General features: G+C 39.5%; 2 protein-coding genes across 2 annotated transcripts in view; one reads left to right on the plus strand and one right to left on the minus strand.

Moving 5' to 3' along the window:
* LOC124390869 (vacuolar protein sorting-associated protein 13C-like) overlaps positions 1-7,418 on the minus strand; it is an 81,553-nt gene extending 74,135 nt beyond the window's left edge. Inside the window, 1 exon segment of the mRNA XM_046856951.1 lies at positions 7,240-7,418. Coding sequence (XP_046712907.1) covers positions 7,240-7,339 — 100 coding nt within the window. The 5' untranslated portion in view covers positions 7,340-7,418.
* Positions 7,419-9,498: 2,080 nt separating this feature from the next.
* Positions 9,499-15,570, plus strand: tmem208 (transmembrane protein 208). Its single transcript, XM_046856751.1, has 6 exons — positions 9,499-9,713; positions 11,080-11,175; positions 11,258-11,311; positions 11,963-12,099; positions 15,199-15,283; positions 15,375-15,570. Exons 1-6 carry the CDS (start codon positions 9,708-9,710, stop codon positions 15,510-15,512), a joined length of 516 nt encoding a protein of 171 aa, XP_046712707.1. The 5' UTR covers positions 9,499-9,707; the 3' UTR covers positions 15,513-15,570.
* The last annotated feature ends 438 nt before the right edge of the window (positions 15,571-16,008 follow it).

The raw sequence follows: 16,008 nt of genomic DNA on the forward strand, positions 1-16,008 counted from the left end.
TACAGTGTTGCTGTATCAGAAGAAGAAATGGAAGCTATTCTAACTAACTAATGATTATACAAACTGATTAAATGATTATTTTATTCTAATTATTTTTCAACTAATTTATCATGAAAACATTAGAACATGAATGTGTGATTTATCTGTAGCACTAACTGTACAACAGCATAATACACCAATTGCTAAGGTGAAAGATTTTTACTGTATGTTAGGGATTAAGTAGGTATTATATATAATTAATTGTCTAACAATATTATGTTATCATTATATTATAGCAACTAATCCTTTGTGTTATAGCAACTTGGTTGGAAAGGATGAGCACATAATGACATGATAAAGAAAACAAATATTAAAATCTGAAAGAATTAACTAAGCACTGAGAACACTGAGCCATGCTCTAGATCAGGGGTGGCCAACCAGTCAGAGACCGAGAGCCACATTTTTTTACTGTGTTACCGCAAAGAGCCACATCATACACATGATGGGCACACATGAACATCACCCATTCCTTCCTCTTACACACACACACACACACACACACACACACACACACACACACACCTCTGCTCAGCCAGATTTATTGTAAATGTCACACACCAACATAATGACAGAAATTGACTCCTACAGTTCTAAGACCACAGGACAGTCATTTTCAACAATGAACATTGTGTGCACTGTCTCACACACACACTCTTAGTTTAACCAAGTCCACAAACAAAAATATAATAATTTACAATAGAGTTTTTCTTTTACTATACATGTTACTTAGTGGGACTTTTGGCATTCCTTGCCTTGAACAATCCCCTTCAAATCTGCCTCGTATTCCGTTGTTGCCACTCGAAGCAATTCTTTCACGTGTGTGTCAGTCAGAACAGATCGATGCTTTGATTTCACGTGTTTCAGGGTAGAAAACACAGACTTTGTGTGTGTGTGTTTTTTTTATGTGCGTGTTCACTTCGCTTGAGGTAAATACGGTATTTTCGTCAAATGCGCATGTGCGTGAGATGAATATACCGCAGGGGTGGGCAATTAATTTTTACAAGGGGCCACATGAGAAACCTGAATTGTGTCAGAGGGCCACACCAACGATAATATTTTAGGGATGCACCGAAATGAAAATTCAATTCAAAAGGCAATGAAATCCATATTTTTTTGTGTTATGCCTTTTGCCTTGGCACATCACTGGAAAACTTTCCTGCCTTTTCAAAAACGTCCACTACAGACGGAGTGCGCATGCTCGGATTGACTACTTTTCTGCGCCGCGTTCTTCTCGTATTTAGAATGGCAATCGGGATGTTTGGATTTCAGGTGATAAATTAAACCCAACTAGGAAAAACTCTTTGCAGATACACCCCCTCTTGAAATTTCAGCATTACATGTTCTGCAAATCGCTATCCGCACACCGCAGACATGTTGCTCTTATCCAGATAACCGTGTGCTGCTGCGCTTTTTTATTGCGTCTTTACAATTGTGTTTCTGCCGTGCTGTTTCTGTGATTTAGGTATTCCGGCCGAAAATCTTCGGTGCATCCCTGTAATTTATGATTGGCCTCACGCGGGCCGGACAGGGACGTACAATGGGCCGGATGTGGCCCGCGGGCCGTAGTTTGCCCAGGTCTGATATACCGCAAAGTTTCCCAGTAGGGGCAAGCTCATTTAAGTCTTAAAATACCGTATTGAACTCAAGCAAAGCGAACACGCACATTAAAAATCAAACACACACAAACTTCGATATGAACATAAGAGCCGCATGAAACCAGCCAAAGAGCCGCATGCGGCTCGCGAGCTACGGGTTGGCCACCGCTGCTCTAGATACAGTATAACTATGTGATTATAATAATATTTAGATGTCAATTGTAATCACATAACAGATGAAAGGTGTGTGATATTTACTTACTAATTATATAGCCAATATCCTCCAAAGGTATTGGAATAGCAAGACCATATCCCATGTTTTTGCTTTACACTAAATACATTTGTGTTGCAAATAAAAAATGAATACAGTGGAACCGCGATACTTCGCGACTTTCCATTTGGAACCAGACTAAGAGTAACTCGCGAAACATCTGATAGTTTGTGAGAGTTTGTACTAGTAAATTACATAAAAATGCTTAAAAAACTATTTTATTATTCTATTATTCATTTAAAGTAGTAAATAAAACATTGATGACAAGTAATTCACAATGTTTGTTGAGTTTACACTACAGTACATGTACAATTCCCCTTGAAAAAGGAACCACCAAAAGGAGAGAGTCAAAACCTCGCCATTGTTTGTTACTGGCGAGGGGTCATAGAACGTAACCCAGCGAGTATCGAGGTTTCACTGTATATGACAATAGATCAGCTTTTCAGCATTTATTTTCTGATATTTACGTGTTGAACTACTTAGATGTTGAAGTCCACACATTTTCCACCTGATCAAAAATATCGTAACGTGACTCTCAGGTATTTATTGCTACCGAGGTATTTAAAGGTAAAAAGCATAAACTATCACAAATACCAGATAATCTGTGTGCAAGAAAAAAGTGAGCCATTTTAAAGCTAAGAGCAGAAGGAAAAGAATAAACCAGATCCACTGCACAAGCATTGGGCATAGCAAATATAACAATGTGTAATGCCCTGGAAAAAAACACTGATTTACTACCAGACAGGTTGCCCAAAGAAAACAATAGCAGCTGATCACAGATTGATAAAAACTAACAATCAATAACAATAAATACAGTGATGAAGCAACAAAGGATCTGGAACCAAGATTAACCCTTGCTAAAGTGATGAAATGGCTTGAAAAGTGCTTCTGGAACAGGTTCACTGATCTTTATCACTAATGGAAATCATGATGGTAGCAGCAGCAGAAGTTCATAAGTGCATAAAACCATTCTTCAGTGAGATCAGCATTTCACCTCCCACCCCTGTATACAAACAACAAAATGAACTGCACAAGTGAATAAAAACATCACAAAATTGCTGAATTGACAGCTTCAAACAATCTGAGATAAGCAACAAATATGAAGTTTTACTGACAATATTTTACTTTAAGACCGTAAAAAAAATATTTTTGCTCATCTAAAAATTGGGTGGTCTGCAACTGAAGGTGTCACATACAAAGTTGTTTACCACATCTAAATGCAAATATTAGCTGGAGTATTTACTGATATTCAAACACAAATGTCTTGAGTGCATAGCAAAAACAACAGAATTGGTTTAATACTTTTGTAGATGGGTGTTTGTGCAGACATAAGCAATAAAAGGTAAGAGACACACCTTCTCCTTCAATGTTTTTTTCTTTATTTATATCATTTTCAACATTGTAGATTAATACTGAAGACATCCATACTATGAAAGAACATTTACAAATTATGCCGTAAAATATGTTTTATATTTTAGATTGTCCAAAGGGACATGAATAAGGACAGTGTGATAGCAGTAAAATGTGCAAAATGACAGACTGGTTTAAGGTGGAGGTGGGTCTGCATCAAGGATCGGCTCTGAGCCCTTTCCTGTTTGCAGTGATGATGGACAGGTTGACAGACGAGGTCAGACAGGAGTCTCTGTGGACTATGATATTGTGATTTGTGGCGAGAGAGTACGTGTGTGAATGAGAGGGTGGGCAGTGGAGCGGTGCGGTTGCAGGGAAAAGAGGTGGAAAGGGTGGAGGAGTTCAGGTACCTGGGGTCAACAGTGCAAAGTAATGGAAAGTGTGTTAGAGAAGTGAAGAAAAGAGTGCAGGCAGGGTAGAGTGGGTGGAGAAGAGTGATAGCAGGAGTGATTTGTGATAGAAGAGTATCTGCAAGAGTGAAAGGGAAAGTTTATAGGTTTATAGTTTATAGGACTGTGGTGAGACCTGAGATGTTGGTTTAGAGACAGTGGCGTTGACAGAAAGACAGGAGGTGGAGCTGGAGGTAGCAGAGCTGAAGATGTTGAGGTTTCCGTTTTTATCAACGGTTTACCGATTTGCAGTTGTTTGAAAACGAATCCATGGAAGTCTATAACTTGAAATAATAATTAATTCACCTATTTTTATACTTGTCTCTACTGTACTGTCTGCATTTTGTTCATAACGATTACATTTTACACAGGCATAACTACTATTAGTATTAGCAGTAGTAGTAGTAGAAGTGGTAGTAGTTGTAGGAGAATTAGTAGTGTAAATAGTAGAAGTGGTATTAATGGTATTAGTACTGCTAAGAGACTTTTATTTTGACAATATTCGATCATATTCCACCCGGAAAAGAGAATTTGCTTATTGCAGCTCACCGAACATGAGATTCCAGTATGACTCAAACTATCACACCAAAACAAACTACAGCAACTTAACAGTGACACCGGCAGTACATATCAGCAAAATATTACCCATTTAAATATGACATGCTTCCCTCCTTAAAGAGCACTGCAAACCAAACGCATTTTTGTGCACAGTTAATCTGAAGAATAAATGGTTTTACTGACAAACACACACTGGCCCACTTTTGAGTCTTTTAACTCTCTCAAGATTTCTTCCTCATACCATCTCAGGAAGTTTTCTGACACTAACAGCACTGACAAACACACTAATGGACACACACTAACAGCACTGACACACACACTAACAGGACTGACACACACTAACAGCACTGACACACACTAACAGCACTGACACACATTAACAGCACTGACACACTAACAGCACTGACACACACACTAACAGCACTGACACACACTAACAGCACTGACACACACACTAACAGCACTGACACACACTAACAGCACTGACACACACACTAACAGCACTGACACACACACTAACAGCACTGACACACATTAACAGCACTGACACACATTAACAGCACTGACAAACACACTGATGGACACACTAACAGCACTGACACACACTAAAATCACTGACAAACACATTGATGGACACACAGTAACAGCACTGACAATCACACTAACAGCACTGACAAACACACTGATGGACACACAGTAACAGCAGTGACACACACTGACAGCAGTGACACACACTAACAGCACTGACACACTAACAGCACTGACAAACACACTAATGGATACACACTAACAGCACTGACACACACACTAACAGGACTGACACACACTAACAGCACTGACACACACAGCACTGACAAACACACTGATGGACACACAGTAACAGCACTGACACACACACTAACAGCACTGACAAACACACTGATGGACACACACTAACAGCACTGACAAACACACCAACAGTACTGACAAACACACTAATGGACACACACTAACAGCACTGACACACACTAACAGCACTGACACACACTAACAGCACTGACACACACTAACAGACACACTAATAGACACACACTAACAGCACTGACACACACACTAACAGACACACTAATAGACACACACTAACAGCACTGACACACACAGCACTGACACACACTAACAGCACTGACACACACACTAACAGACACACTAATAGACACACACCAACAGCACTGACACACACACTAACAGCACTGACACACACTAACAGCACTGACACACACTAACAGACACACTAATAGACACACACTAACAGCACTGACACACACTAACAGCACTGACACACTAACAGCACTGACACACTGACACACACTAACAGCACTGACACACATTAACAGCACTGACACACACTAAAATCACTGACAAACACACTGATGGACACACAGTAACAGCACTGACAATCACACTAACAGCACTGACAAACACACTGATGGACACACAGTAACAGCACTGACACACACTGACAGCAGTGACACACACTGACAGCACTGACACACACCAACAGCACTGACAAACACACTAATGGATACACACTAACAGCACTGACACACACCAACAGCACTGACACACACACTAACAGCACTGACACACACACTAACAGCACTGACACACACACTAACAGCACTGACACACACTAACAGCACTGACAAACACACTGATGGACACACAGTAACAGCACTGACACACACACTAACAGCACTGACAAACACACTGATGGACACACACTAACAGCACTGACAAACACACCAACAGTACTGACAAACACACTAATGGACACACACTAACAGCACTGACACACACTAACAGCACTGACACACACTAACAGCACTGACACACACATTAACAGACACACTAATAGACACACACTAACAGCACTGACACACACTAACAGCACTGACACACACTAACAGCACTGACACACACACTAACAGACACACTAATAGACACACACTAACAGCACTGACACACACACCAACAGCACTGACACACACAATAACAGCACTGACACACACTAACAGCACTGACACACACTAACAGCACTGACACACACTAACAGCACTGACACACACTAAAATCACTGACAAACACACTGATGGACACACAGTAACAGCACTGACAAACACACTAACAGCACTGACAAACACACTGATGGACACACAGTAACAGCACTGACAAACACACTAACAGCACTGACAAACACACTGATGGACACACACTAACAGCACTGACACACACTAACAGCACTGACACACTGACACACACTAACTGCACTGACACACACTAACTGCACTGACACACACTAACAGCACTGACACACACACACACAACAGCACTGACACACACACTAACAGCACTGACACACACTAACAGCACTGACACACACTGACACACACTAACTGCACTGACACACACTAACTGCACTGACACACACTAACAGCACTGACACACACACTAACTGCACTGACACACATTAACAGCACTAACACACATTAACAGCACTGACAAACACATTATCAGCACTGACACACACTAATGGACACTAACAGCACTGACAAACACACTGATGGACACACACACACACACACACACACACACACTAACAGCACTGACACACACACTAACAGGACTGACACACACACTAACAGCACTGACACACACACTGATGGACACACACAGAAACGCACACACTGACGGCATTGACAAACACACACACACACACACACACACACACACACACTGGCAGCACTGGTGGCGTTGACAAACACACACTGACATCTGATCATCTCAGGAACACCGCGTTAATCTACAGGTGAAAACATCAGCGCCACATGGCGAATAACCACAAAGATGCAGCGCAACCACAAAGATCCTGCATGATCCCTTTCATCACCTGATCAGGTGGATCTGGTAGTCAGTGAGATCTGTAACACTGTGCACTCACCACCCCAAATCCCGATCTTCAGCTGTGATTTGTCAAGATTTTCCACATAATCGCCGATAAACCTGTTCAACACGTCACTCAGCACAGACTCGAACACCATGGTGGAGCAGGACGCGGAGAGAACCAGCACACCAATCCCGTGACTCACACACTTCCTCCTTCATATGAAGTGAAACCAAACCCTACACACACCGTCTGCATCACACGATACGCACTCACACGTCTGGAGTTACCCAATCCTGCCCGATTCCCGCGCGCATGCGCAGTGTGTCCAATCTATACTGCATTTATTATTAAGAGGCTGAATTTATTTACCACTCTCTACATCCCTTTTTGTCTTTCTGGAATATAAACTAAGTGTAATAAAGAAAACTGTTCCATTAAAACTGAAACACTGCTGTTTTCTGTGTAACCCTACATTAATTCTAGGGTGTGATGTGTGTGTTTCTCAGGCAGGGGAAGTATGTGGACACCAAGAGTGGTAGGTTGAAGATAATGCAGCTTGAACCCCTTCACCTTTCAATCAGTACCCAAGAGCCTTAACCTCTGAGCTACTGATGAGCTTCTTCAATCGAAAATTATCGCCATGTGTTGTCTTGTTCTCTCTCAATCTGTTAAAAAAACCTCCACACTTCTGTCAGGTCGTTTTTAGATTGTGTAGGGATTTGTGATCATTCAGCTACAAGAGCATTAGTGAGATCAGACACTGATGTTAGCTGAGAGGTCTGGGGTTCAGTCGGTTTTCCAGTTTATACCAAAGGTGTTCAGTGGAGTCAAAAACTTGCAGGACACTTCTTCCACTCCAACCATAACACACCATGTCTTCATGAAGTTCAAGTCTAGTACACACAGAGCTTGCATGAGATCACTTACATTACCTGATCAGGGGGGATCTGGTACCCAGAAAACTGCTATAATATTCTGCTTTCCCAAATGCTGATCTTCAGCTGTGATTTGTCAAGAGTTCATCCCAAAGATGTTCAGGAGGAGGGTCAAGAAGGTCAGAGTTTTGTAAAGGATGTTCTTCCACTCCAACCTTGACACAGCATGCTTTGAAGCTCAAGTCAACATAACCAAGAAACAAAACCAAATTCCCCCAGTATGAACGTGCTACATCAGAGAACATTCATTAACAAAAAAGTAACACAAAACACAGAACTACATTAACAAAAAGAACTACATAAAGAAAAGTACGTGTGTGTGACATTTAGTGCAAAAAAAACAAAACACAAGAGACAGTAGACACAGTGACACTGCAGCACCAACAAGTACAGAAGATCAGTGCAAATGATTTGTCCATATAATAATAACTGGCATTGTCATCTTGGAATATAGTCGTGCGTTCAGAGAAGTAAAAGTCTCTTGGTGGAATAATCATATCATATCACCGCCCCCACAGGCTTGTACAGTAGGCACTAGACATGATGGGTGCATCAGTTCATACACCTCTCTTCTAACTGTGATTCGCCCATCATTTTGAAACAGGGTGAGTTTGGACTCATCAGACCACATGACCTTCTTCTATTGCTTCAGAGTCTGGGTGGCCAGTGGGTATAACCACTTTTGATGGATACTGAACACTGCAGACCTAAAAACAGCCCACAAGAGCTGTAGTTTTGGAGATGCTCTGATCCAGTCGTCTAGCCATCACAATTTGCCCTGTCAAACTCGCTCAACTCCATTTAGTCCTGCTTCTAACACATGAATTTTGAGGACAACATGTTTACGTGCTGCCTAATATTTTCCCACCCACTAACAGATGCCATGATAAAGAGATAATCAGCGTTATTCACTTCAACGCTCATAATTTTATAATGTCATAATGCTAGGCCTAGTCTGTGTGTGTGTGTGTGTGTGTGTGTGTGTGTGTGTGTCTGTATATATATATATATATATATATATATATATATATATATATATATATACAGACCAGGCATAACAAAAAAATGTTTTCTTTTGACTCAAGATTGCAAACTTCATAAGAATATTTCTGGTGTGTTTTATTTATTTTATAAAGAACTTCTAAAATATTTATAAGATATGTTGACTTTTCCACTATATATTGCTGTAAATAGGAGAGTTATTTTTCCATTGAAATCTTCACTGAAAGCTGTGTTTTTGCCTCTGGCTCTATGACGTGGTCGTTTTTTCATAGAGTGACAACGTTTTATGCATGATCGAGCGAAATAACGTGCACAATATAGGCGCATGCGTGAACTTGTGCGCATGCGTACTAAAGAATAACTCGACTTTTTTACAGCGTCAAGTGTTTTCGAAGCGGCGGACGTAGTTACCATGCGCCGGAAGTGCATTTAGTTTTCGCTGATGTGTAACTTTTGCTTGAGTCCCTCGTTTCATGTGTCAATAATACAGATTTTCGAATATCGCTGGTCAGATTTACATGCACAAAAGCAACGAATATTCTCGCATTATAGTAAGAGCAGCCCTGGACCCTGGTAGTGAGTGAAATGGCGGTATGTATACATACATACATACATACATACACATGCCTTCTTTTTGCTATCAGTGCGTGCAAATTAAATGAGTTCCACATCCATTTCAGCAATATCACAATTCACTGCATGTATCCATCCATCCATTCATTCATATCATAAAGTTTAGTTCTAGTGCTTTGTTCTGGTTAAAACCCCTGCTGTAAAATCTCCATTTACTGCAACTGCAAGATTCAAACCTGTTTCCATTAGTGCACCAATTAAGACATGAAGACTGCATGAAGACATGGCATGTTAGGGTTGGAATAGAAGAACTCGAGTGTCCTGCATAAAAGAATGATCTCCTCAACCACAATGAACTAAAATCTTTAGGATGAACTGGAACAGGGATTAGACTCCCAGACCTTTTTGCCCCTTTAATATCAGCACCCGAATGATCACGGATACTTGCAGCAATGCTCCAAAATGTAGCCTCAGAAGAGTGGAGCCACTTTTGACAGCCTTGAAGGAAAACAAATCAGGATGTAAAAGAGCACATATTAAAGCAGTGCTCAGGTGGCTACAAAATGTTGACCGTATAGTGTATGTGTGTAGAGCACGGGTGTAGAGAGGGAGGTGGTAGCTCAGTGGTTAAGGCATTGGGCTTTGAATCAGAAGATCACAGGTTCAAATCCACCACCACCAAGCTGCCACTGCTGGGCCCTTGAGCAAAGCCCTAAAAACCCTCCCCTGCTCAGTTGTAAGTCGCTCTGGATAAGGGCGTCTGCCAAATGCCGCAAATGTAAATGTAATGTAATGGGTTGAAATTTCACTCCATGCTTCCTAAAGCACCTACAAGTTGAATTGGTTTATCGGCCATTTATTCCTCACTGCCCACGACATTGTTGAGTCTTGTGCTGGCTAAGAACCTGTCTGCTTTTTCCCCCAAATCAGTTTTGCACAACAGTGTGGGTTTTTTGGATAATTGTCCAGTTTTCGGTCTGCAGTCTGGTGCTTTCAATAGGAAGAATATGAGGCTGCACAATGGAGTGATAAAAGATTCTATTGATCCTGTACCTCCAGACCAAAATGTTTTATCCTTCGAGCTTCACAGATGGCATCATGCACTCCTCCAGCATCTAACAAATGTTCTTTTCAGAACTTCTAGATATCTTCACTTTCTCTGCAGTTTGTCACATGGAACAGAATAATTTCTTAAAAAGAGATTTTCAGAAGAATCGTAATATTTGTGGTTCTTTCAAACCTACAAACGCTGATGCTCCAGACACAAGAAGGATTGATTTAATGCTTACCTGATCAGCTGCTTCTCATCTGGGGAACAGGGACACAAAGTCACAAAAACATAAGTGGACTGACTTGCTTGTGTGTGTGTATTTTTACTCTGCAGCCCAAAGGAAAAGTTGGAACCAAAGGCAAGAAGCAAATCTACGAGGAGAACAAGGCAACTCTAAAATTCTACACCAGAGTCATTCTAGGAGCAAATGTAAGTCATCTTGGTGTTCTTTTCACCTGATCCATAAGTTTGCTTTATCTCACAAACGTCTTTTTTTTTTTTTATGCTCCAGACCGTGTATGCAGTAGTAAATCTTATATTCTGTGACGCCTCCTTTTGGACATGGGTAAGTACACACCAGTTTGCTTTGCTTTTTCTGAGAACGAAGAACTTGTGGCTTGTAACAGGTTTCTAACACCATAGAATTTTGTCACAAGAAAATGGTTTCCGTGGCAGGTGTGAAAACTTTTGCTTTATTTATTGAATGGAACCAAACACTCCTGATCCTGGAGATTCTTCAGAGTTCGCCCAAACCTGTATCCACTGTGTAGCCCTGATGGAGGGTAACAAGAGGAACATGGTATTGATTAATACTCAGGTGTGTTGGTGAAAAGATCATTGCCAGTTCAATATGTGGAGGTGGTAGATTAGTGGAGGTGGTAGATTAGTGGTAGATTAGTGGAGGTGGTAGATTAGTGGTAGATTAGTGGAGGTCGTAGATTAGGGGCTAAAGTATTAGAAGGTCATGAGTTCAAATTCCAGCCACACCAAGCTGCCACTCCTGGGCTCCTGAGCAAGGCCCTTTACCCCAATAGCTGCTCAGTTTTATGACTGAGATGAATGTAAGTTGCTCTGGATAAGGGCGTCTGCTAATTGCCAAAAATGTAAATGGAAGGGAAAATGTTTCTGAATGTAATGATCTGTGCTTAACTTTGTTTTATAGTTTTTAATAAATAAATTACATGTTAATGTGTTTTTTTTTTTTTTTCTATCCCAGTTCCCGTTGTTGTTTGCGCTGTTGGTGTATGTAGGCAGCTACAGATCGATGGCCACCATGGCTAAACCAGCATTCGGAGAGAACGGCTCTTTGTTGGACGGAGGAATCGATCTGAACATGGAGCAGGGCATGGCAGAGTGAGTGCTGGTCAAATACTAAAGACGCAATTCTGCATCAATGCAAAAAAATTCTATTATTGTTCACTATGTTTAGAATTGCAAGTGATTGTAGTAGAACACTGTAGTTTAACACTGTAACACTTGGGGGTGATTTAAGATTTGAGTCTCTCGATCAGAGCATAAAAACCTAATTTTTTCATCTCAGGAACATTGCAAGACTCTTCTTGTTGGGGTTTTGAAAATCTGCGTTAAATAAATTACAGGTTGGCCAAAATTCAGCTGCTCGGATTCTGACTACGACCAGGTCTGATGAATGCATTTCTCCAGTTTTGGAGTCACTGTATTGACCTCCTGTCAGTTTCCCGATTGATTTTAAAATTCTAGTTCTGGCCCATAAAACCCTCCATGGTCCTGCACCTCATTATCTCACGGCTTTTAACTGTCTACACTCCAAGGTGTGATCTCCGTTCTTCTGAATCCGGTCTTTTGGTTGTTCCTCCTACCCGTTTAAGATCTATGGGTGATCAGGTTTTTCGCACCAAAGCTGTTGAATTCTCTCCCTACTGAGATCAGACAGGCCGAGTCTTTTAGAGTTTTTAAATCTGCTCTTATAACTTCGTTTTTCAGGATAGCTTTTATGCGACCTTTTATTTTGTGGTGTATTGTGTTTATTTACTTATTTTAGTTTTCTTATTGTTGCTATTGTTTATTATTTATTTTTATTTTTTATCTTATTGCTTGGAAAGCGCTTTGAGATGTTACTTTTAAAGGTGCTATATAAAATCTCTTTTATATTTATATATATATTTATATTTTATACTTTTTATGTGTCTCTGAGGTTCTACAGTCTTCTTGAGTAGAAGCATCGGAGGCAGGGTTCCCAAATGTTTAAGCCCAAATGGTCTTTTTCATTGCTTTCAAATGTAATAGGATTTAAACAATTACAAAAGTAATCAATAATAAGCTGTCCGGTGGTGCAGAGGGTAGATTTATTCCAGCAGATGATAAACAAACTAGCCATTATGTGCATTTTAGAAATCAACACTGTAATCAATTAGACATTTTGAATTTGTTTTAAGATGTTAGTTTTAGGTTTTGGCTCTGACGTGTATCAAACATCACCACAGCATATTTTAGATTTAAAGCTTACAATTACCCAGAACTTAACGATTATCCCATTTATATAACTGAGCAGTTGCTAGGCAACGGTTTTGGTCTTTGCTCAACAGTGGTAGTTTGGCGGTTCTGGGATCTGACCTCACAACCTTCTGAACTGATGTCCAACATCTTAACCACCGAGCTTCCACTTTTGAAGCTACAAGTGCATTATCTGTAGAATAGATTAGAAAGTTTTCTTGCTTTCTTGCTTACAAATGTTATGTTTTTGAGGTTAAATCCCAGAAGACTTTTAGGAAGCTGGAGCAGAAATACTCTGACTATTGCACAAAGGAAAATTGTGCATATTATGCAAATACTTGTACATTGCTGGTGACAAGTGTTGAATGGTCCAAAAGGTGCATTTGATAGTTTTTGACCATTCATTATGCAGTTTGTCTTTGTTTTAGTGGCCAGTTTGAGCGAGAGTGTATATAAAGATTACATGAAGCTACCAGTCTATTTCTGTGATGATGACTCAATAAAAGACTTAAGAATTGTCCTGAACATCCAGTAAAACAGTCTTGAGTTACAGCTGTTTGGGTAAACCAAGTTCTGTCCCTCAATGATTGACAGGTGTGTGGCAGCCATGCTGTTTACAGATGCCAATGTGTTCTGGTTCCATGTTGAGGAACATTGAATTTAAACATTTTAAAACCAGTTTTGTGAAGTGAAGTCAACAATTATATAATCCTATAGTTTGCAAATATATTACAAATATATATATATTATAAGTACATTTTGAAGTAATATACTATTATGAAAAACCTATAGATTACATTGTAGATGTCAAATTCCAGCTCAGTCAGACTGTACTGTACATTATTAGCACTATATTATTGGTTCCTCTGAACTATTTATCTACACTCTAATCTGTGCATGTCCTGGGAATCTTGTCCTAAACATGCCTGTGAATGTGTTAATCCTTGTGAGAGAGTAAATGTTGGAGTAAATTGTGGACTGTATCGAGTGGCATGTGGCATACTTTATTTACATATGTTTTAACTGTAAGAATTTACTTTATTACAACAGCACTGATGGTGTCTATATCAGACAGACCTCGTCTCTCCTGTCTCTATAGTCTCCATAGTGGAAAGTAGTTCTTTTATTGATGTCCTGAAAATTCTAACAAGAACAAAAAAAAAAAATCTGCAAACTGTGATCATTAGAGTCCAAAGACATTTTGTAAATAGCTCTTTCTTTCTTTATCATTAATGAGAAAGTAGAAAAAGAACACACTTCTAGAGAGCAGCTCAAACTAGCTGTGAGAAATAGCTGTTAAAACCTGATTGGGGTTTATATGGGAAACCATATTTTCGATGTTGTCGTGTTCTCATTAGGCCCTGATAAGACTGCGGTGGCCAAACATGCTTCTGATAATTATCTCGGTTCAGTCTCTTAAACTGAATAATAATTTAGGATTTTTTTTACAAGAATTGATTGTGATGTAGTGGCCATATTACTTTCAGATCTAAACATTCAGCTCTATGAAGATTCACCAAAATACCTGGAACTAGTTGGCAAGAATAAAATATTAATAACAACAATGATTTATTGTCACTCAAGCTCTACTGCTGCAGTGTTTTGTATAATTTTAAGCTTTTAAAAATGTATTTATTTTTATTGATTTTTGAGGAAATCCAGACCTTTTTACCAAAGATCTTTTTATTATTACTAAATGCACTGGAGATACAGGGATCTAAATATAGTGCAAGCAAACCTATCAAATAAAACACAGCATGTAATGCATGAAATGATTTTAGCAGATGTGGTGAACTTGTTTAACCAGCTAAACTTTCAGTTCATCAACAGAAAATATCAATAATCTAATTTCCTATTTGCTGCAGTGGCCAAATGCATTTTGGGGATTATAAGAATGTGAAGAGATTTTTCCCCAGTTATACACACACTACTGTCTATAATGTGTGATCCTGTGTAAAATCTATTTGTATTTCCTTGCAGACACCTTAAAGATGTTATCCTGCTCACAGCTATAGTTCAGGTCCTCAGCACCCTCTCTTTCTATTTCTGGTACCTATGGCTTTTGGTAAGACTTTCATTTAGTGGGTCACATTTTAACTTGAAGCACAAAATAATTTTTTTTTCTTACACTCCTTTTTCGCTTTCTCATAATTCAGGCACCGGCTCGAGCTGCACAGTTATTGTGGACAAATTTTCTAGGTCCCTGGTTTTCTGCTGATTCTTCTGCACCTGCCGAGGAGGTTAACGAAAAGAAGCAGAAACGACAGGAAAGACGACAGATGAAGAGATTTTAGTTCTTTCTTTCTTTTATTTTTATCTGTTATAGAAATAAAGCAATGTTTGTTTATGCGACAGAAGTCCAGTTAATTTCTTCCTTATTTTTTTTTAGTGTTCTCATTTTCTTTATTCTTACTCTTTTGTCCACTCTTCCAGTCTGATGCTCAGGGGTCACCAAAGATACTGTTGATGAAATGTATATGCACTTCCTGGGTAAGAACTAAGTCACTCACTGTGTATGTGTTATGAATATTGACCACCGAAAACATGGACAATAAAAAATAAATCTCAGATTTTATTCCAACAATGTAAGAAAAAAAAATTCTATATTATCTTTGACATAACAGGCTTCATGAACATGTAACATGTCTGAGGAAATAGTATTAAGCAAAGAATTTAAATGTATAATTCATTTTTTAAGCACTGATAGAGAAATAAAGTATGTATTCAAAGATCACTTTATTAAAGCATTAGTCAACATTACAGCACACACTGGTGACCCTCTGTTTTCTC

Source organism: Silurus meridionalis, chromosome 9 (assembly GCF_014805685.1).
Source record: "Silurus meridionalis isolate SWU-2019-XX chromosome 9, ASM1480568v1, whole genome shotgun sequence".
Taxonomy (NCBI): Eukaryota; Metazoa; Chordata; class Actinopteri; order Siluriformes; family Siluridae; genus Silurus; species Silurus meridionalis.